This window comes from Vitis vinifera, chromosome 1 (assembly GCF_030704535.1).
Source record: "Vitis vinifera cultivar Pinot Noir 40024 chromosome 1, ASM3070453v1".
Classification (NCBI taxonomy): Eukaryota; Viridiplantae; Streptophyta; class Magnoliopsida; order Vitales; family Vitaceae; genus Vitis; species Vitis vinifera.
This window is the reverse complement of record NC_081805.1, coordinates 7,639,311-7,662,111: the sequence shown is the minus strand read 5'-3', so window position 1 is coordinate 7,662,111 and position 22,801 is coordinate 7,639,311. Positions and strand designations below refer to the sequence as shown.

The window sequence follows — 22,801 nt, the reverse complement described above, 5'->3', positions numbered from 1 at the left end:
AAGGTGGGTTGTCAAGTTGATAACTACACTTTTCTCTTACAGATGGTCAGAACTTCATCTGGGTTCTTGTCCTCTGATAGGATTATAGATGGTCAGAACTTCATCTGGGTTCTTGTCCTCTGATAGGAATAGAACTTTAAAAGGAATTATTTTGATTCAATCATCTCTTTCTCGACACCTGTCATTACTTCGATCTTTGGATGTCGGGGTAAATAATAACTTTATTTTTTCTAAAAATAATAATATCAATAACTAAAAGTATCAACATTAAAAGTAATGTCTTAATATATTTATCATTTATTATCACAATAGTCTTTGTATCAAATATGTTATTCGAGATAGTAATACTGTTTTTACTTAAAATTAATAATATCAACAATTAAAATTATCATTACAAATAGTATAATGTATTAATTTATTTAGTTTTTAATTATTATTATTATGATTTTGACAACGATTATTAAATAATATGTCAAAAATAGATATAATATATTTTAAAAAATAATATTATTTATTAAAAACAAAAACCATGTTAATGGTTTGAATTTTTAATTAAACAAAAATATTCCTTTTTTACATATTAAATAAAAAAAATATTAGTTTTTTTCATTTTTTTTTTCAAATATCATTGTGTTAGGATGAAAATTGTGAATTTATATTATGTAAACATTTTTAAAATTTTAATTTTACCTAAATTCAAATATTGTTTCTAAAATTAAATATTTTTTTCTTGGAGGATAAACTAATGTCATCCCTGATGTCCTCAAGTACTAGTCATTAATAGCTCAACTACTGACATAAATGAAAGTCAAATCTACCCAACAACATATCATTAAGAGACGTGTGGATTCTTCGCGCTTTTGTCAATTTGTTTTAATTAACATTTGACACCCACTTTCAATTTTTTCACGCCTGTTTCTTATGATTTACACGATACGGCAAATCGTCACATGGATTGTGAACAACTCATGGAAGTGGATTCATATTCTATGCCAAATAATCCTATCGTGGACTCAAAAATAAGGTCGGAGTTTGTCCAGGATGGTTGCCTTCCAGGTTGAGGGTATCATGTCCTCCACTCATTTGTTCAATTCCCACTTTTGCCCTTTTCTTTGGAGGATTCTGGTGAAGCTGTCATTGAAGCTCTCGTCCCCTCGATAAAATAATTGTTATTCCCTTTGTGGCCCTGAGGAACGTGGCGGTGTTTATTTTTGACATGTGACCCACATTATTTTTCTTTTTCTCTTGTCTTTCTTCATTTTAGCTTTTGAAAATTTTTAATATGCTACTTACATATTTTATGAAATCTTTTTAATTTTTTTTTTTTCACTTTTCATCTTTTTATATTAATTATTTTGCACATTTAGAATATAAAATAATAATAATAATATACTAAATAATTAGTGAGAAAAAAATATTATAAAAATAAATATATAATTAACAATTTTAGTTTTTTACTAATAGCTTTTTACTTATGGATCTTACTTAATTATGGTTTCTAATTAAGAAAATATAAAAATTTGGTTGTGATTCTAATATTTTTCTTTGTTATAAATTTTAATATATAAAATAGAAAATAAAATGTATTTTCCATAAAAAAAATTGTGTTTAATAATTTATATTAATTTTTTTCTTAATTTTATTAAAAATTAAAATTTGTACATACTAAAATTTTTCATAACTCTTAGAAAAGAAGGTAACTTTCTTTTATGAAAAAAGTAATACTAAAATTTAATAAAAGTACCATTAAAAGAAAAGTGTTACATCATTTTTCAAAGAGTGCTATCTCTTTTTCAACAGTTATGTTGATTGGTGCATAATTTTAATATGTAAAAATTTTAATTTCTAAATAAAATAAAGAAAAAATTAATACAAATTATTAAATATAATTTTTTATAAAAATATATATTTTATATTTTATATTTTATATATTCAAATTTTTAACAAAGAAAAATATTAGAATCACAATTAAGTTTTTATTTTTTTAATTAAAAATTATTAACATTTTAACTAAAAAAAAAGTTAAAACCAAGGTGAAGTTAGATTCATAAGCACAAAAAGTTAAAAGCATAATTTTTTTTAAAATAAAAATTTAAATACAAACAATAAAATAACATGATAATGAAATAAAATTTATAAGATAAATAAATATTTTTTAATAGGAATATAAAACATCTTATATCCTAAACTCTAAATTTGTTCATTATATATATTTTTTATATTAAATTTGTTACCCCTATTTATTTATTATATATTATTATTTTATGTTTGAAAATATTTATAAATAATTAAAATCAATACATATGACAAAAAGTTGTGAAAAAATTTGAAATTAAAAAAATTTGATGAACCCAGTACAATAAAAAGAAAAGCAAAAAGGTGAAGAGATTATAAAGGAGAAAGAAAAAAATGGGATAATTATGTGTTATGATTGATTGTGTTAATTTTATTTTTCTTTTTAAAGATAACAAAGTTAAAAAAAAAAAAAAAATTCCGTAAAAAGAGAGGAAGCTCAGGGATAATCCCGACATGTTTATGATTAAAAACGTGATATGTATTTTAGGTATATTAAATATAAAAAAATTCAAATCTAACCATTACTTGTCACCAAATAATAATAATAATAATAAAAAAAGGTAAAAATGGTGTGGGCTGGCAATCTGCTGGGTGAAGAATACAGGCCTCTGGTTACTGACACGCGGAACTCATACATGAAGGTTTAAGTTTAAAGGAAAAAGGCCTTCAAATCGGACCGTGGAAAACGGCCCTTTTGGAATTTGAACGACTAACGTGTCAAAGCTTTGAACAACGATAACGCCCACAAGTTAAATTAATGAAGGATCACAAAAAGACAATAAAGCCAAAAAATACCAAAGATTTGGAGAAATTTTATAATACATTCAAAACAGAAAACGCATGTGCAGCACACTGCCGATCCGCCATAATGCATTTCGTGAGCCCCACAGCCCTCAGAGGAGGTGAGGAACACGCTCCATGTGTTGTGAAGCATGAAAATACAGAAACGTAATTGAACGGTCGGTAGGTGGCCAACGCCTGGTGATTGTACAAATTTGAAATTTGTACGCTTGAGGGATTTCATTTGGATTTGGTCACATTCTTTGATTTCAAAGGTGAAGTAGAGTGTTTTTTATAATGATTTTAAAAAGTGTTTTTGCATTCATGATACTTAAAAATTTTCATCCTGATTAAAAATATTAAAAATATTTTTTATAATTATTATCAAACGTACTTTTAAAAAATTTTATAAGACCATTTTCATCCTCAACTGTTTCTTTATAAAATTTTCTTAATCCCTAATAGTTGGTATTATGCTAATTGTCCAACGTTAATTAAACCGAAATTCTCTTAGACTTAAAATACATCTTGTTGATGTGTTTTAGGTCAGACATAGATGGCTGGTGACATAGGAGCTGCATTTGGCACAAATGGGTGTAAAGAGGGGCATGCTTTAGAATTTAATATTATATGTTTAAAGCCACTCTCTATTAATATGAAGTTAGGTTCATTTTGTCTTCTATATTTAATGCTTGAAAAGGTACACGATCACTTTCTTATCTTATGACTTATATCACTTCACTATTGCATTTAGGCATGAATGCTAATCCTTTGATGCATCTCCAAATGGACCCAATGTCCATCAAACATGAATGCTCTACTTTGTCACACAGATGTTATTGTAGGGTTTTTCTTAATTTACCTTAATAAACATGATATAATATATACCTAAAAGAGATGATTTTTTTTATCTCCCTTGTAAGAATTGGTATATATCTTCTCTTGAAAATATTATCCTTTGACATAATGTCTTAATGCTAATATGCTTGCTTGAATTAAGAGCAAGCCTTGAGAGGTTGAAAATAAACTTGGCACATCTTAGTGATGGAATTGGTGTTCTCAGTATCAAGTATTTTGATACTAGTTTGAAGATGTTGTTCGTTAGAGTTAGAGATTCGTTAAAATAAAATTGATATTACCAAGTGCTTTAGTGGTCAAAATTTGAGGTTTGTTGAAGTGAAATTAAGATGTATAAAGCTTATTTTGGCCAAAATGAAAGGGAAGAAACTTTTATGTGTTTGTGATATGTGACATCTTCATGACTTAATCATCTTTGAAAAATTAATGTTGGTGTTACTATTTTAAATTAACTTAATTTAAATTTTAAGTGTTGATTGGCTTAAGTTTTATTTTGATACAGACTTTAATGAAACTTGGACGCTAACATGATTTGGGTTTTAGTATGACTTGTACCCGTAAAAGATGACTAATTATATTAAAGAAATCAAACAAAGAGAGGGGGGAAGAGGTAGGGTATATTAAATTTTTTTCAAAACAATCAACAGTGACAAGAAAACAACAAGAAATGAAGATAAAAAAAAACAAATAGAATAAAAGTAATTGAAAGAAAAAAAATACAAACTCTTTTATAGTGGTTTGACAATTTGCCTATATCTATTCTTCTTAAGTTTCTAATTAAGTGAAAGTTCCACTATTTTCAAAAAATTTATAGGAAAAGTCTTCAAACTTCTTACAATTGGGGGTTACCTTAACAAACTCTTCAAATGTTCAACCTATTGGAAAACTTCTTTCTTACAAAGAGTAGATAATAAAAAAAAATTAAAAAACACCTAACCTAGTAATAAGTTAAGCTCCCAATACAAGTGAAAGTTATGATGGATTTGAGGGTGTACACAACGGTTTGTAAGTGAGAAATCAATGCACTTTAAAAAAAGAGATATGAATGAGAAAAAAATGTTTTTTCCAATTCAATGTAGTTGTTTTATTATTAATAAATGCTCTAAAACACTTCAATTTATAAGTTTCTAGTTCAAGAATCCCAAAAGTCATAAAAAGCCCTTAGCCAATCAAGCAATCAGTTTGATAGTATTCGCTAGACGTTATATATTTAATGCTCTACAGGTAATTGTTGAACCTCAAAGCCTCAACCATTGAGGCAACTACCTTGACCGAATCTTGATCTATCGAGCCCAATTGATTCAACTAGTTCTTGACTTTCTAGGCTAGTTGCACTTAGAAGCGTCTAAATGGTTTGGCTTAAGTTTGGAGCCTCCAACAACTTGGGTATACCTTCTTAAAACCTTTTATGATGGTAATTTTTTTTAAAAATGGGTTTAGAAAGAATTTAGCTCAAGATTTTAATAGTAAACAAGAATCTATCAATTTCTTTGATAAAAATGATTGTTTTAAGCTAAAGACATTATGAAAAGTAAATCTTTAAGTGCATAAAAAATAATTTAGACTTAATTACGTTGACAAATACTATTTTACAGTATATCCTAAGTTATTTCAAGTCTTCAAGAGTTCCAAATCTTTATGGTAATGATATTTTTTCCATAATTGTTAGAACTTTCTTTAAATTTTCATAAATAAATTTTAAAAATTTAACTTGATTTAAGCTAATAATACATTGACTTTGTTTTGTAATTGTCCGAATTTGATTAAGAGAACCCTTAAATAGATTGTACCATGGTATAACTTAAGCCTTATGTGACTTGAATATGATTTAGTTTTGACATGACTTAGGCCTTGATCTGACATTGATCTTGATGTGAATTGAGCTCTAATTTGACTTAAACAATGTCCTTGAAGAGGTTGAGTAGCCTGATTAGATTTTGATGTTGATTACGAGCCTAAGTAGCTTGATTAAGTTTTGATATTTTAATGTTTGAAAATTGAGATTCTAAATATTAGAAGAAACTTTGAAATATCCTTTAAAGATTTTATTTATCTTAGGAATCATCTTCTATTTCTCTTCTAACTTCTAACTTGTTTTGCGACCTACCTACTTAGAGAGCATTAAAAATGAATCCTACTCGTAACAATTGAAAATGTCATATTTAGATAGTAGGGTAACTTTCTAATTCTTTGAAAATATTACTCAAATAAAATTAATATTAGGAAATATTATATTAGGTAATCTAGAAGCATTTGCATATTATTCTTTAATTAGAAATAATATTTATTTCTTAACAAAACTTAATAATTACTTTTTAATTTTAATTTTACCATTTATTTTAAAAATTATATTTTAATATTTTAACATTTTAACATTTATTTATTTTTTATTTAAATGAAAAACTTAGTCATCTTTTTTTTTTTGGTGAGATCTATCTTATACATGACATTATTTTATTGATAAAAACTTTATATTATGTGATAACTTTTAATTCATGACAAGTTATTCATCTTTAATTAACTTAAGTTGAGCATATGATAAATTATAAGACATTGCATTTTGCCATTCTAATTTCTAACATGCTCTCTCAAATCCATTTTAACAATGTGTAGAGAGACTAGAGAGTTCGTGTTTTTACATTTGTTTTTGTTAAGAAAAACCATAACACGGGCAAAGGGCAAGCCATGTCATCACTTATTGGACTTTTTACTTAGAAAAAAGAAATTAAATTAAAAATCATAAACAATTGATCAATCTTTGCGGGTCCATGGAGGTCGCGTTGACACACCCTTGAAGGGCGCGTGAGTGACAGCATTAAACAATATGATTGCGAAAAAACCGATAATATAGATAAGGCGCAAAGGACAGTTGAAGGTATATGAAGGGGGAACTTTCCAGCGCTGATCCAGCGCAGTGGACCTGGGAAGAACCGCCTAGAATATAGTTCTGGGTCAAAAATCTTCATTTTATTGCCATTTTCGTGAATCATCGCCGTTCCGGAGGCGGTTCTGAATTGTCCAGGACGAAAAAAACACACAAACAAAAATAGGTTTGTCCATTGAGTGGGTCCCATGTAAACCATACATGTTGTGGGAATGGCTTTCTTCTGGACACGTGGCACCAACCCCACCAGCGTTTTTCTCTTCTTTTTGGGAAAACAAAGAACGAATGAACGGAACACTGCACCGTTGATTGGTTGTGACTTTGGAGTTATGAGGTGGGAAATGAGAAAATTGTGGGAAACAATTTTGAAAGCTTGAAGCGAAGGCCAGGAAAGAGGAGGAGGAGGAAAGGGTCTCAGAGATCAGCCCAACCCTTCTACTGTTCGTTGATAGAAGGGTTTTGTTGGGGGTTTTAATTTTGGCTGAAGGTTTGTTTCTTTCTCTGTTGCCGAGGAGCCTTCTCTCCCTGTTTTTCTTTGAATTTTTTGAGGAGCGAGGAAAAAAGAAGGTTCCCATCTCAAGGGTGTTTCTTTTTCTTTTCTTTTCGCTGGGGGATTTTGAGAGGATGATCAGATTATGGATACTAGCGCTGCAGATGTCTGAGCTGTTTGTGAGCTCTGTGGTGCATTTAGTATATGGGTTTTACATATTCAGCACAGCTGTGGCTTTTGATCTCTCCCAGGCTTTGAATGATTGTTTTAAGCCTAATGTGAATATTGGGGTGAAGGAGGACGAGTCCAGAGGGGGAAGCCCCAGTGTCGACGGTCTTCCTCCCATTGTACTGGTTCATGGAATCTTTGGATTTGGCAAAGGGGTGCGTTGTTATTTTCCCTTTTTGTGAATAGGGTTTTGAATTGTTATTCATTTAACACATTCGTTCTGCATTTTGATTGTATTCCTCATTTCTCTAATGGGGTTTTCCTTTTCTATTGGTTGTAGAGATTGGGAGGCTTGTCCTATTTCGCCGGGGCGGAGAAGAAGGATGAGAGGGTTCTCGTTCCTGATTTGGGGTCCTTAACCAGCATATATGATAGGTTAGTGTTGGAGGCCTAAAAGCTATAACTCTGGTTCATGCCTTGCTTCCCATTTGTATTGTTTTCCTCTCGTTCTGAATATATTTGGGCAAGTATTAAGGGGTTTAGGTTTCAGGGCACGTGAATTGTTCTATTATTTGAAAGGTGGGCAAGTGGATTATGGCGAAGAACACAGCAAGGCTTGTGGGCACTCCCAGTTTGGTCGTATTTACGAACAAGGTTTAATGAAACGCCCCTCCTTTTACTTTGTTCCTCCTGCATTTTGTTTCACTTATGTGTTTGATTTGATAACGTTAGTTTTTTTAGAGTAGGTCCTAGTTTACTTGTCTTTGTTTGGTGTAGTGTTTTTTTTTTAAAAAAAACTTTCTTTGGTGTAACTGGGATGCAGGGAATTACCCTGAGTGGGACGAGGATCACCCCATTCACTTTGTTGGGCACTCAGCTGGAGCACAGGTTGTCCGTGTGTTGCAGCAAATGCTTGCTGATAAGGTGAGTACATTTCTGTGTATGGAATCAATAAAGAAGTATATCTGTAAATGTTCATAACTATATTTTCATAATAATTTCAGGCATTCAAGGGGTATGAGAACTCTTCTGAGAACTGGGTGTTAAGTATAACATCCTTATCAGGGGCCTTCAATGGGACTACAAGAACCTATTTAGATGGAATGCAGTGAGTTTGCTTTAAACTTAAGTTACATTTTTGCAAGGGATTTTTTATCTTAATCTGTATCAGCCAATTTCATGAAATGCTCCAGCTCCGAGATAAGTTCAGACTTGAGTGGCAACATGATAATTAATTAAAGTAGTTTCATGGTAGATGCTTGCTGCCAAGTTTTATGTGAAATTCTTGAAAACTTTGTTGTTAGCTTTGTCTTCTCAATCTTGCCCCTTTCTCTTCTTAATTGGGTGTTGTTCTTATATCAAATTAATCAGAATCCTAAGTTTTTAACTGTCTTTCCACTTTGCTCCAGGCCAGAAGATGGGAGATGCTTGAAGCCTATATGTCTGCTTCAGCTTTGTCGCTTGGGAGTAATAGTATATGATTGGTTTGACATTCCATGGCTAAAGGCCTATTACAATTTTGGGTTTGATCACTTCAACCTGTCCTGGAAAAAAATTGGTGTTTGGGGTCTTGTTGACTGCCTCTTGGGGAATACCGGTCCATTTGTCTCAGGAGATTGGATCCTCCCAGATCTTACAATACAGGGGTCCATACGACTCAACTACCATCTGAATACCTTCCCTAATACATTCTATTTCAGCTATGCTACCAAGCGAACTCGGAAGATCATGGGTGTGACAGTTCCTTCTAGCATACTTGGAATCCACCCTATGCTTTTTATCAGAGTCTTGCAGATGAGCCAATGGCGTCATCCTCCAGATGTCCCACCTCCTTACAAAGGCTACAGGTCTGTCTTCCTTGGTTGATTATGGTCTTTTCATTTAGTCTCAAAATCTCCTATTAGCTTTTCTCTAATGTACTCGAGATTTAATTTTGATAAGCTCCCGAAAACTTATATCCTGGTTCATTTCCAAAATTTTTGGCATTGAACTTTTGACATTTCCCTGTATGAAGTTTCAAAAAGCTTGGAAACCCACCATTTATAAATCTCTAGTATTTAAAAAATTTGACATTTTCCTGTGGATAATATTTGATCAAAGTTTAGGGAATTCATATTAATTTTGACCAGTGCTGTTATTGATGTTGAAGCTGGAGTTGGATAATGCAATGGCTCATGCATTGAGTGAATGTATGTACAGGGATGAGGATTGGCAGGACAATGACGGAGCACTGAACACCATCTCCATGACACATCCCCGCATCCCAATTGAACACCCAAGCCATTTTGTCGTAAATGATTCAGAGTGCCAACCCTTGCAACCAGGCATCTGGTTTGTTAAACTTCCTAGTTCTTGACTATCATTATTGTTTTCCATGTGAATTAATGTGATTCTTCCAGCATAATCAAACAATTCCAAATAGAAGAGTGAAGTAGAAAGTTAAAATAGTCAAATTACAGAATAATAGGCCCTACCACTCATTTAAGCTCTTTGGTTGAGTGCAGGTACTACAAGATTGTGGAAGCTGATCACGTACTTTTCATTGTGAATAGGGAGCGGGCAGGAGTTCAATTTGACTTGATATATGACAGTATTTTCGAGCGCTGTAGAAAGCATGTATTTAGGAAGACTCCCCCAACTCTACCTGACCAATCAGTTCCCAACCAATAGTTTAGTATTACTGACATAAAACCACAGCTAGATGAGTGAACAAAAGAAAAAGAAAGAAAAAAAATGGAAAAAAAACAGAGAAAAAAAATAATATAGTGCCTCAACACACCTTTTCTTTCTTTCCTTCCTGGCTTTACATAAATGTTAATTTCTCTTTGTTTTCCCCATTTTTTTCCTGTACCAACATGTCTTAGTTTGTAACTTCATTGCAGACAATGCAGGCTCAACTTACACATCTTCTAGTCTTCACATAATTAGATCATATGTCAGAAATCTTCAACATTACTGTTTCTTTTTGAGCCATTTGTATTGAAGTGTTTCCAAGGCTTTCAGCTTTCCTCTCAAAACAAGTTAAACTGGCAGCTAATTCAAAGCAAAGTAGCCATGGAAATGAACCAACAAGGCATGTGTGCCTATGGTGTACACATAGGGGATTGAAATTGAGCATATTCTTGGGTGATCCATGGCCCCAATTAGACTCCAGTATGGCCTCGATTAGCTACATTCTTTGTGAAGTTATCTGTATTAACACATTGTCATACAACATAAAACTTGTTTTTGAAAACTATTTTAAGAAAGCATCTGACCTTCAACTTTATCTAGAAGGAGCCTTTAAATTCAAAGGTTAGATTTCCAGTATGAGATGGTTAGAGGGCCATGTTTATTAGTGCGCTTTGTAACTTGTAAGTAATGAACTAAAGTGGGCCGAGGCCCATCTTAAATTTGAAACCAAACCCAAGTTTGGGGTGCGTGTGAGGATTCACTTAGCCACTTAACTTGGCCCAACGCTTTTACACCACCATAATTTGAACCACTCAGAGCCCAACCACAAACTCGTACCTTAAAATGGGCAAGGCTACTAATGATAATTTCACTTCTAAAATTTACTCAATCTTCTCTTCTTAATGTCAAAGCCATCAAGAGATTCAAGACCACAATCTAAATGAAGGCAAAGTCTAGTTTTAAAAATAATGAATTTAAGTTCAAAGATCAGGTTAGGATCAGTTGTGAAGCCTCTCTGGGTCATTGTCCAATGATCATTATTAAATACAATTGAATTGTATATTACTTTTTCAATTTTTAAAAAAAAAATTAGAATGTTGTAATAAAATAATTTTTTTTTAAGAATCAAAAATATAAAATTAAAAAAATGGGAACTCTTCCCAATTGCTCATTTTCTCTTGAGCATGATGAGTGAGAATATTTGATCTAATTATCAGGCACTAACCTCAAATCTGGGTGCAGTTGTTATGCAATCATCTTTTAATTGATTGGATTAAATAGGAAATTCAATTTTCTATAAATATTTTCACAAAAATAAAATTTAGTAGATCCTAAAACTTTGACTAATTTTATCAATTGGAGATTAATTATTCCAATTTAACAAGGAAGAGGAGGAGGAGGAGGAGGAGAAAAAGTCCAGGTCCATTTTTACCACAATCCTTGGGATGGGGGAGGGTATAAGAATTTTCTCCCAATCCCATCCTATTTATTTTTTTTAAATGTTACTTTTAATAAAAATAAATAAATATTATAATATTTATAATTTATTTTAATAAAAAATAGTTTTTAATCTTATATGTATTAAAATAAATAAATAATTTTTTTTTATTAATTCTCGATTTTTAAAATAATTTGTTAAATTTAGTTCTACTCTATTTATTATTTTTCCAAACCCGTCCCCTCCAACCCGCTCTATTACCATTCCAACTTTCACAACTCTTCACGAATATGGGAATGACCAAATATTTTTGTGTTGGGGAATTGACATGTACTTATAATTTATAAGCCTACGCACTGATTTAATTGATTCCTTATCTTAATCAAAATTTCAAGTTCAGTAACAGTGAAGGGCACAATCATCATAAAAAACAGAGGATCCACCGCCGCCGGTGTTGCCGCAATGGATGTTGCATTTATAACATGAACCAAACTTCAAACCATAAATATTGGTAGACCCATGGAAATTGGTACATCCTAATTCCTAAGTGGATATGTGAATGCACATTCCAGAGGAAGCACGGGGTCACGTGTTTTTTCACCTGTTGCCCACATGCATCATCACTGCCAGCACATGGACTTCACGCCTCAACGCTCCCACCATGTCTCTCTCTCTCTCTTTCTTTCTTTTTCTACAACACAAATCATGTGTTCCCAGCCCAACGGCCAAAATTATTACACCTTTAATTTAAATTCTCATATTTAAATTATTAACTTTTGACATTGCACCAGTTAAAAGGTCCCGGTTTTTCATTTGGGGCTATTATGGACTTTTTCAATTTAAATTTCTAAATTTACCTTTGAAATTCCAATAGATAAAAAAAAAGTGAAAATGAAATGGAAATTGAAAAATAATAAGGCCGATATTTAAGAAAAACAACAGCATATGAAAATCTTTAAAATTTAAAACTCAAATACAAGGAAAATTTGTGAGAGAATATAAGAAAAAGAAAATAAGAAGGAAAAGGATAAAGAAAAAAAAAAGGAAAAATAACAAATATATTTAAAGTCAATAAGGGTTTGTTTAGTAAATATTTTTTAAAAACAATTCTAAAAAATTATTTTTGAAAACTACCGTGATGTTTTATAAAATAAAAATATGTTTAAAAATCTAAAATATTTTAAACTTATTTTTAATATTTTTAAATATGTTTTTAAAATATTTTTTATATATAATGTTTTATATTTAATCATTCTATATGTTTATATAATTAATTTTTAAAATAGATCTCAAAAAACAAGTAAAAATAGTATAAAACAATTAAAATATATTCTTTAAAATTATCATGTTTTCTATTTATTAAGAATATAAAATAGAAAATAATTTTTAGTTATCAAATGTGTTTTTCTAATTTTTTGTTCCAAAGAACTGTTCTTAAAATTGCAAGTAAATTTAGTAGTTGTTTAAATTAAAAGGAAATGAAATTAAAATTGAAAGAGTAAAAATTGAAATAATTAAAGAATTTAAAACAAAGTTCATAAATCACAAGGGTTCATTTTAATTCAGTAGCTGTGTTTTAAAATCAATTAAGCTTGGATAATGAAACTTTGTTTATCGGACCATAAAGGACATTTGTCTAATTCCACAATCCTACAAGACTTGACAATAATAAGAGTAGATAAAATTGATAAGGGAGTGAGTCAAGTAGTTTTGAACGCCTATTAGATATTGTAACAACCTACTATTTTTTACGTGGATATTGTTCATTTTGGACCAAATAAGTTTTCACAGTTTTCAAGTACGTTTACATAATTAAGAAAAATTCATATAAGAAATTTTTTTCCATACAAATTAGATTGACAAAGACCTACATTATGATTGAGGGTTAGCTTTAATGCCATTTTTATAGCAATTCACTCCTAATTGTGTTAATAAAACAATCAATATGTTTTAAGACAATTTTATGAATGAAATCTAATAATAGTATAGAAGTATACCTTTTTTGTATCTATAAAAAATACATCACAAATCAAATGGTGTCATGTGCATATTTTTGGGCTTCATTGATTGTATTCTAGTTTCATTTATTTATACTTTTGTACTTTGGTTTCAGTCATTTGTATCTTTATTCTATAACCTACATCTCACCATGCATATGCAATGGTCCAATACTTACTATTGATGACAAAATTCCCTTGCTACAATAGTCGTCACCAGCAACGGAATCTTGATCAACGCGTTACAGTGAATCCTCCTTCCTCCTGCAAAAAGATGTCCGGACACACCCTCCGATGGTTTTGTTAGTCATGGGTCAAGAGATTAAGCTATCAGGCTTTTTTAGGGATAGTTAGCCTACCTCCCTCCTTGTGTGAAGACCCTTTTATATAGTGTCAGAAAGTATGACCTCGTTGTGCTAGCGGGTCCCATCGTCATGATTGCGGCTCATAAGGTGGCAAAGCAATCATGACATTTTTGGTGCTAGGTGGCGGCTGCCACTTCAATTATGACATTTCTGGCGCCAGGTGGCGGCTGTCACTTTAGTTATGACATTAAATATCGGGGATGTGTCAGGCACTTTGATAAGATTTAAGAATATCTTACCTCTTTAAATATCGGGAATGTGTCAGGCACTTTGATAAGATTTGGGAATATCCTGTCGAGCTTATCTTGCACTAAAGATGAGTGACAGTTCAGGAGACTTGGTTGTCAATATTATCTGAGTTTGCTTTTTGATTGTGGGTGGAAATGGATCCGGCGAATCGCGAGTGTCTGATGAACTAAGTTGTCCGGGGAATCTGAAATGGTAACTGCGGATGTTCTCCGGGTATGCGCTATCAAAGTATCGGGACATGCCTGACCGGGGAAGTTGAATTGCCCTTCTCTCTCATCCGGTGGCAGGCGCTAGCTATGAAATATCCGGAGAAGGTGGAACGTTGGCCGGATCCAGATGTGAGATATCCAGATGAGGTGGGATGTCGGCCGGACAGAATGACGATTGTGAGACATCCAGATAAGATAGAGCGTCGGCCGAATGCAATTCTTCTCCGGGTGGAATGAGCTATATCGCGTGTCTTAAGGGGGATCGTCTGTGTGTGCAAGGGAGAGAGAGACACGTGGCATTTTTTAGGGAGGATCCCACAATGCCCCCTTTTTATATCGCATGTCTGGCCCGGTCAGAAAAGGCGAGATAAAAATGTTACCTTTACAAAATTTCTCTTTCATTGGTAGTATTGCTTTAGATTGTCTACGTTCCAAGGGCGAAGTAGAGGGGTTCTATTTAAGGTTTGCAAATGGTACGACCCATTTTCGTTGGCTTTTGATACCACATAAGGACCTTACCAATTGGCCTGAAATTTTTCGGCTCATTTCTTTGCCGTGTCTTCAAAGATTTTTCTAAGCACCAATGACCCTTCCTTGAAAATCCGAGGTCGCACCCTCCTGTTATAATACGCAGCCACCTTTTGTTGATATGCGGCCATCCGGATGGATGTTGCCTCTCTAGCCTTATCTGCCCAATCCAAGTGCTTTGCAAGCTCTTCGTCTTCATTTCTTTTACCTTGGACGACAGTCCGGGCTGTGGGCATACCCACTTCAGTTGGGATGACGACATCTGTTTCGAATGTGAGGGCGAACGGGGTATCCCTTGTTGGCCTTCCGGGTGTGGTTCGGTAGGCTCATAGGACGCTGGGTAGCTCTTCTACCCACTTTCCTTTGGCTTTTTCCAACCGTTTCTTCAACGCACTTAGTAAGGTTTTATTGGTTGCTTCCGCTTAACCGTTGCTCTAAGGGTACTGCGGTGTGGAATACAGGTTTTTGATGTGAAGTTCCGCGCAAAAACCTTTAAAGGCAGAGCTATCAAACTGAGGGCCGTTGTCGGCTATGATCGCCTGAGGGATTCCAAATCGACACACTATATTTTTCCAGACGAACCTTTTGACGTCCTTGTCCTTGATGCTTGCGTAGGCTTCAACTTCTACCCACTTGCTGAAATAATTGGGAGCAACGAACAAAAACTTCCTCTGAGCGGCTACAGTGGGTAAGGGTCCCAAGATATCCATCCCCCATTACGCGAAAGGCTAAGGGCTTGTCACTGAGTTTAATGTCTCAGCGGGCATATGCGGGATTGGCACGTGTTTTTGGCATTTATCGCATTTCCTTACATAGATCTCTACGTCCTGCCTCATGGTGGGCCAATAATACCCTTGTGAATGCGCCCGGTGCGCTAGGGTTCTGCCCCCTGAGTGGTTGCCGCAAACACCTTCATGAAGTTCGGATAGAACATATTGGATTTCCAGCTGGATCAAGCATCTGAGGTACGGACCTCCGAAAGAACGCCTATAAAGATCATCCCCGATTAGGGTAAAGCGGGATGCTTGTATCCGGATTTTGTGGGCGTGCTTGGGATCTGCAGGCAGTGCCCCCGTTTGTAAATAGGCCCTGATGTCAACCGCCCAGTCGTATTTCTTTGGGCTCACATTGCAAACGTGTGATTCAGCGATGGTGGGAGTGGCTTGAACATATACTGGTAGCATTGTTGACTCTTTCACGGGAAATGATGCGGTTATTCCTGCCAAAGCGTCAACCTGCACATTTTCTCCCCTTGAAATTTTCTCAATGAGCCACTCTCCCAACTGGCTGAGTGATTCTTGTACTTTCAATAAGTATTTGGCCATGCGCTCGTCCTTGGCCTTGTACTCTTTTAGTATTTGCCCCACGACGAGCTGGGAGTCATTGTGGATTTTGACTTTTGAGGCGTTCAGGGTGGTTGCAAGGCCCAATCCGGATAGGATGACTTCATATTCAGCTTCATTGTTTGAGGCGGGAAAATCTAGACGGATGGATTGCTCCAACCGTTCGCCGATTGGTGTTTTGAGGAGGAGTCCGACTCCTGATCCGAACGAGCGGAAGGCCCCATCAACATGCAGAGACCACCAATCATCCGAAGTCGATTCTTTGTTCGGGGTTTGCCACCCAGGGATGGACCGGAGTGGGCCGGACAACGCAGAGTCTTAAGGGGCCATTTGTTTATTGGGCCATTGGAGGGTGATGTTCCCAGGATTCGAACTCATGGTGGAGACAAGGCTCTTACCCCTTATTGTTGCCCTCATGGTACCATCTGAGCTTTTATGTTGGGATGTCATTTGTGTTTATTTTTTGTTCTGGCAAGCCGTACCACCGGGATTGGACCGGAATGGGCCAGGACCAGAGTGGCCTCCCTAGGATTCGAACTCATGGTGGCGGCAAGGCTCTTACCCCTTATTGTTGCCCTCTTGGTATTTTTGGCTCTGGCTAGCCGTACCACCGAACTGTGCCAGACGGGGGCATCACAGCCGGAATGGGCCTGGACCAGAGTGGCCTCCCCAGTGTTGGGACGTCATTTGTTTTTATCCAGGATTGGACCAGAGTATTTTTTGGCTCTGGCTAGCCGTACCATCGGGATTGGACCGGAATGGTCCAGGACTAGAATGGCTTCCCCAGGATTCGAACTCATGGTGGCAACAAGGCTCTTACCCCTTATTGTTGCTCTCTTGGTATTTTTGGCTGAATGGAGTTTACGTGCTCCCGAACCGTGGCTGCTCGCAGCAGTCTCTGCCTTTTCCTTTTGGAGCTGTACTCGTCATCCAAGGGTCCTCCGTTTATGTAGTTGATTACTGCCCTAACAGGAGCCGCTGGGGCGCGTGGGCCTCGACCATGGGAAGATCCTTCACCTTTAGGCACTGTTCGGACGTATTACTTCAAGTGTCCCGCCTTTAGGAGATCCTCCACCATGTAATGGAGGCTTATGCACGTTTTAGTTGTGTGTCTATGATCTTTATGGTAATCACATCTTTTATTGCGGTTCCTTTTTTAGGGGTTCGATCTTATTGGTACTGGCCATCTGAAGCCAGGCAGATTGCAGATTATAGGAAGCAGTTTTTCGTACGACTTGGTGAGAGGTGTTCGATTGAGTGGCGGGCGCCGCTCATCTTGCCCCCTGTTGGACAACCCAGGATGGTTGGGTGTTTTGAAGCTTCTGGTGGCTTGGCCAGCTACCAGGACCTGTTGTGTAGCAGCTCGGACGTCATCCTCTAGCATGGAGTATTTACTTGCACGCCGGAATAAATCGTCCATGATTGTAGGAGGGTTTTTGGCGAGAGACTCGAAGAAGGGGGTCCTTGGGCATATGCTCCGCTTAAAAATTTGGAGGATTGCATCCATGCTGTACGATTCTACTTGTAGGACAGCTTGTCCGAAGCGCTTCACGAACTCTCTTAGAGTTTCATTTTCTTGCATTTTGAAGTTCTGCAAGGTGTTGATATTTTGCTTATGCCTGGCTGAGCATAGGTATTGCCCCACGAAGACCTCAGACAGATCTCGGAAATTGTCAATCGAGTTCGCGGGCAGTCGGTGAAACCACGAAAGAGCCTGACCTTGTAGGCTGGCTGGGAAAACCTTGCATAACAGCCTATCATTCCCTATGTCAAGGGTCATGAGCTGCCGATAATGCATTATGTGATCAAAGGGATCTCTAGATCCATCATATGTGGAGAACTTCGGGACGATGAACCCTCGTGGGGGTTCATATTTAATGATACGAGAACTGAAAGGCGTGGAGAGCATGTCGTCCAGGCGTCTGCTGATAGAGCCCGGAGGGGCTGTGTGCGAGGGATCTTTACCTACCCACGCCAAGGGTGGGCGGGCGGCATGTCCCTGTAAAGTAGGTGAGCTCGAGGGCTCGGAGTGTGCATCCAGTGATATGGGGGCATGAGGCTTGTTTTTGTAGGATGTTTGGGGTCCCAGACGCGCACGCATGGCTTCAGATATTTGGGGTCTTTTCTCACGTTGTCGCTTGGATGGGACTTGAGTAGAGCCTGAACTTTCATCTCGTCGGACATGGTGAGCGTGCACCAGGGTTTCATTAGGCCATGCCTCATGTGGCCCGAGGGTTGGGCTCGCATCTCGGGGGAATGGAGCTTCCTGGTTGTGACAAGGATCCTGCCTCCGCTGATAGTGCTGATGTTGGGAAGAGCCTTGGATCTTCAAGACATTGTTTTCTTCCCTGAGTTTTCTTGTTTCTTGGAGCAAAATTTGCATATGCCGTTGGTTTTCTCGCTGTCGTCTTTCCATGGTGTTCCGCCACTTGAAGTAACCTTCGCCACTTCTGGCGGAAGAACGACTCCTTGAGGGTGAAGTCATCTTTACAGTTGGAAGGTATAGGATTTACCGAGAAGAAAGGGTGTTCCCACAGACGACGCCAATGTTGATGGCAAAATTCCCCTGCTACAGTAGTCGTCACCAGCAACGGAATCTCGATCAACGCGTTACAGTGAATCCTCCTTCCTCCTGCAAAAAGATGTCTGGACAGGATGTCCGGACACACCCTCCGTTGGTTTTGTTAGCCATGGCTCAAGAGATTAAGCTATCAGGCTTTTTCAGTGATAGTTAGCCTACCTCCCTCCTTGTGTGAAGACCCTTTTATATAGTGTCAGAAAGTATGGCCTCGCTGTGCTAGCGGGTCCTATCGTCATGATTATAGCTCATAAAGTGGCAAAGCAATCATGACATTTCTGGTGCCAGGTGGCGGTTGCCACTTCAATTATGACATTTCTGGCGCCAGGTGGCAGCTGTCACTTTAGTTATGACATTAAATATCGGGGATGTGTCAGGCACTTTGATAAGATTTAGGAATATCTTGCCTCTTTGAATATCGGGAATGTGTCAGGCACTCTGATAAGATTTGGGAATATCCTGTCGAGCTTATCTTGCACTAAAGATGAGTGACAGTTCAGGAGACTTGGTCGTCAATATTATCTGAGTTTGCTTTTTTATTGTGGGCGAAAATGGATCCGGCGAATCACGAGTGTTTGACGAGCTAAGTTGTCCGGGGAATCTGAAATGGTGGCTGCGGATGTTCTCCGGGTACGGGCTATCAAAGTATCTAGACATGCCTGACCGAGGAAGTTGAATTGCCCTTCTCTCTCATCCGGCGGTAGGCGCCGGTTGTGAAATATCCGGAGAAGGTGGAACGTCGGCCGGATCCGGATGTGAGATATCCAGATGAGGTGGGATGTCGGTCGGACAGAATGGCGGCTGTGAGACATCAGGATAAGATAGAGCGTCGGCCGGATGCAATTCTTCTCCGGGTGGAATGAGCTATGCCGCGCGTCTTAAGGGGGACTGTCTGCGTGTGCAAGGGAGAGAGAGACACGTAGCATTTTTTAGGGAGGATCCCACACTTACCACAATTTTTTAACATTTTTCTCCGTGGACATGCATTTATGGTTTAGTAATTGTGTTTTAATTTATTTTTTGAGCATTTTTCTTCGTGCATGTGCATTAATATGCTTGATAAAACTTAATATTTATTATTTAATGATTTATGTTGATTTTTAAGTTAAATTGTTCTTAAGTTATCAACTTAAAATTTATTACTTTTTTTTTTCCTATAAGTATTAAGATTATTTGATAAAGTTAATTTAATTTTAAATCATCAAATTGATATATTTACCTTTATTAATTTAACTAATACTCATTCTTATTGATTTTAACTCATATTTATTTTTATTAATTTTAAACAATAAATTTACTTGTAAAATATACATAAAGTATTATAAATATATAAAAAAACTATAAGATATTTATTATAAAAAATGAGTCATGAATGTGGAATAATAATTTTAGATTATATTCTCACTGGTGTGGATAAAAGAGGCAAAAATAATTTGGGATTAATAATTAAATTAGGAGTGTATGATAAAACTTAATATTTATTACTTAATTACTTAAAATGACTTTAAGTTAAATTAGATTTAAGTTATTGATTTATAATTTATTATTTAATTCTTATTTTAAGTATTAAGATTGTCTGATAAAATTAACTTATAAATTATTCTAAATCATCAAATTGATATATTTATTCTCATACATTATAACTAGGACAATAGAGATCTTAGAGTAGTAAAGAAGATTATGGAGGTAACTATGACAAATGAGAGTAAAAAGATAAAATGAAGATGTAGATTTAAGAATATGTAAATTGTTTTTACTTATTACTTAAAGTTGTTTTTTACTTTAAGTCATACCATTAAATTATTTGATCAAACATACTTTATTTACTTAATGACTTAAATTTAATTATTAAGTCACTTTAAGTTATTAAATTGGTTTATCAAACATCCACTAACTATTTTAAGTTAATATTTAAAATTAGTTTATAATATTAAATTATTTTATCAAATATATCTAATCTATTTAACAACTTAAATTAAATTATTAAGTATTATAAAGCTTGAAGATTATTAAGTATTATAAAACTTGAAGTATGGGTCATCCTTTGCTCATAGGCTCTTCAATATTTCATTAATATTTGTTTCTTATAGAAAGTTAGATTGGATAAGGAAAATATTAGCGTACTATTTGATTGGAATCTAGAAGATTTATTAAATACTATTTCAACAACCCCATCATTAATTGTTCTATAGCTATAAAATTAGATGCTAAGATAAAATGCTAGGTTTGCCCATCCTTAGTAATATGATGTGATTGATTTTGAAAAATGTCTGTCAATAATAGAGACTAAGTACCTTCTAAACTTCAACTTTAAATAATTGAATATTTCGTTAGCAATTGTTTATTAAATCTTGTTATTAGGATTACCACTTAAGTTGGTTGATCAAGTTGATGATTAATTTTAATTCAACTCAAATTAAGAAATAATCAATCCCAACCTAACCCACTTCCAATCTTATTTTTTCAAGTTTAAGTTGAGTATAGGTTGATTGAGTTAGATTCGGGTTAGTCGAGTTGATTGGATTGCATAATCCAAAATTCATTTATAAAATATTTAATTTTTTTCTATTTATTTATATGAAAATTTAAATAATAAATAAGAAAAAATTTTAAGACGATGATAAAAAAGTGAAAATAAATTTATATATCTTAAAAAAATGAAAAAGTATATCATATAACATGATTTGATATTTTTTTCTTGAAAGTCTAAAAAAAATAAATATTATTATATTGGATAATATACATTATAAATATTATAAAAATAAATTAAGTCCTATTAGATTCAGGTTATCTGAATTTTGATTTGAGCTTAATCCAAATTGAGTTGGAGTTAAAAAAAAAACCTAATTTAAACCAAATTCGAGTATTGAAAATGATTGTTTAAGTTTTTTCAAATGTCAAATTGAGTTTGAATGAAGTCTAACCAACTTGCTCAAATTACACCCCTACCTTTTATTGTATTTTGTTTTATAATAAGATTATACTTCGAAATGACAAAATGTTTAGCTTCTTGTAGTTGTGTGAGAAAAAAAAAAAAAAAATCAAGTGCGGCACTAGGAATGGCAACAGGGCGGGTTCGGGACGGGTCGCCCCTATCCCAACCCCGCCCCGTTTATAAAAAATAATTCTCATCCCCGTCCCGTTTAAAAAATTAAACAGGGCGCCCATACCCGTCCCACCCCGCCCCGTTTAGCCTCTTTTTTTTTTTAAAAAAAATTTGCTTTTAAATTTTTTAATTACATTAAAATAAATATATTTATAAATAATAAAATTATTATATTTTTTATAACTTATTTTATTAATTTTTTTATTATTATCTATATATTAAAAATAGTAAAATAAAATTAATTTTAAATTTTAAAATTGATTTTATATGTAAACGGGGTGGGGCGGGGCGGGATGGGGCAATACCCGAACCCGCCCCGGGTTAAAAAAAAATCCCATACCCGTTAAAAACCCGTTTATTAAATTTCAACCCCGTCCCATTAGGGGCGGGGCGGGGCGGGTACCCCAAAAAACCCGCCCCGTTGCCATCCCTTTGCGGCACTGATGAAAGGAATTTCATGGAAACAATTAACATTTTGCTTGGATAAATAAATAAGAATAAGTAAGTAATTTTATGGAGTGAAACAATTTATTTAGATCTAATAATTTTAGTGAACATAAAAATAAAAATAAATTAAAATGGTAGTTTATATTAGGGTCTGTTTTGGATCTATTTTTTAAAATAATTTTCTATTTTTCAGAACAAAAAAAAAATACAAAAAATACATTTGATAACCAAAAACTATTTTTGGTTTTATGTTATTAAGAGTATAAAATATAGTGTTTTTAAAAAACATCTTTTAATTATTTTTTATTGTTATCTAATAACTATTTTAAGAAATAATTGTATAAACATGTAGAATGATAAAAAATAAAACACTGCATATAAAAATAAAACATATTTAAAAATATTTAAAATAAGCTAAAAACATTTTAAATTTCTAAATAGAATTTTGTTATTCAAAAATTAGAGAACAAAAACTATTATAAAAAACTATTTTTCAGAATTATTTTTGAAAATAATTATCAAATATGTCTTTACTTCCTATCAAGCTATACTAGTCTTACTATATCTATTTTCCTTTTCTTTTTAATAAATTTTATAATTAAGAAATATGAC

At 34.5% G+C, this 22,801-nt stretch overlaps 1 protein-coding gene across 2 annotated transcripts; it reads left to right on the top strand.

Moving 5' to 3' along the window:
- Positions 1 to 6,596: 6,596 nt before the first annotated feature.
- LOC100260858 (uncharacterized) lies at positions 6,597 to 10,161 on the top strand. Of its 2 annotated transcripts, XM_002268033.4 has the most exons (8): positions 6,597 to 7,471; positions 7,597 to 7,691; positions 7,807 to 7,910; positions 8,080 to 8,180; positions 8,261 to 8,364; positions 8,666 to 9,103; positions 9,456 to 9,587; positions 9,761 to 10,161. In XM_002268033.4, the coding sequence occupies exons 1-8, from the start codon at positions 7,223 to 7,225 to the stop codon at positions 9,924 to 9,926; spliced, it is 1,389 nt and encodes a 462-aa protein (XP_002268069.1). In that variant the 5' UTR covers positions 6,597 to 7,222; the 3' UTR covers positions 9,927 to 10,161. The 2 variants fall into 2 exon arrangements, with proteins under 2 accessions (XP_002268069.1, XP_019073979.1); XM_019218434.2 differs by lacking the exon at positions 9,761 to 10,161 and having other exon boundaries at positions 9,406 to 9,516.
- The last annotated feature ends 12,640 nt before the right edge of the window (positions 10,162 to 22,801 follow it).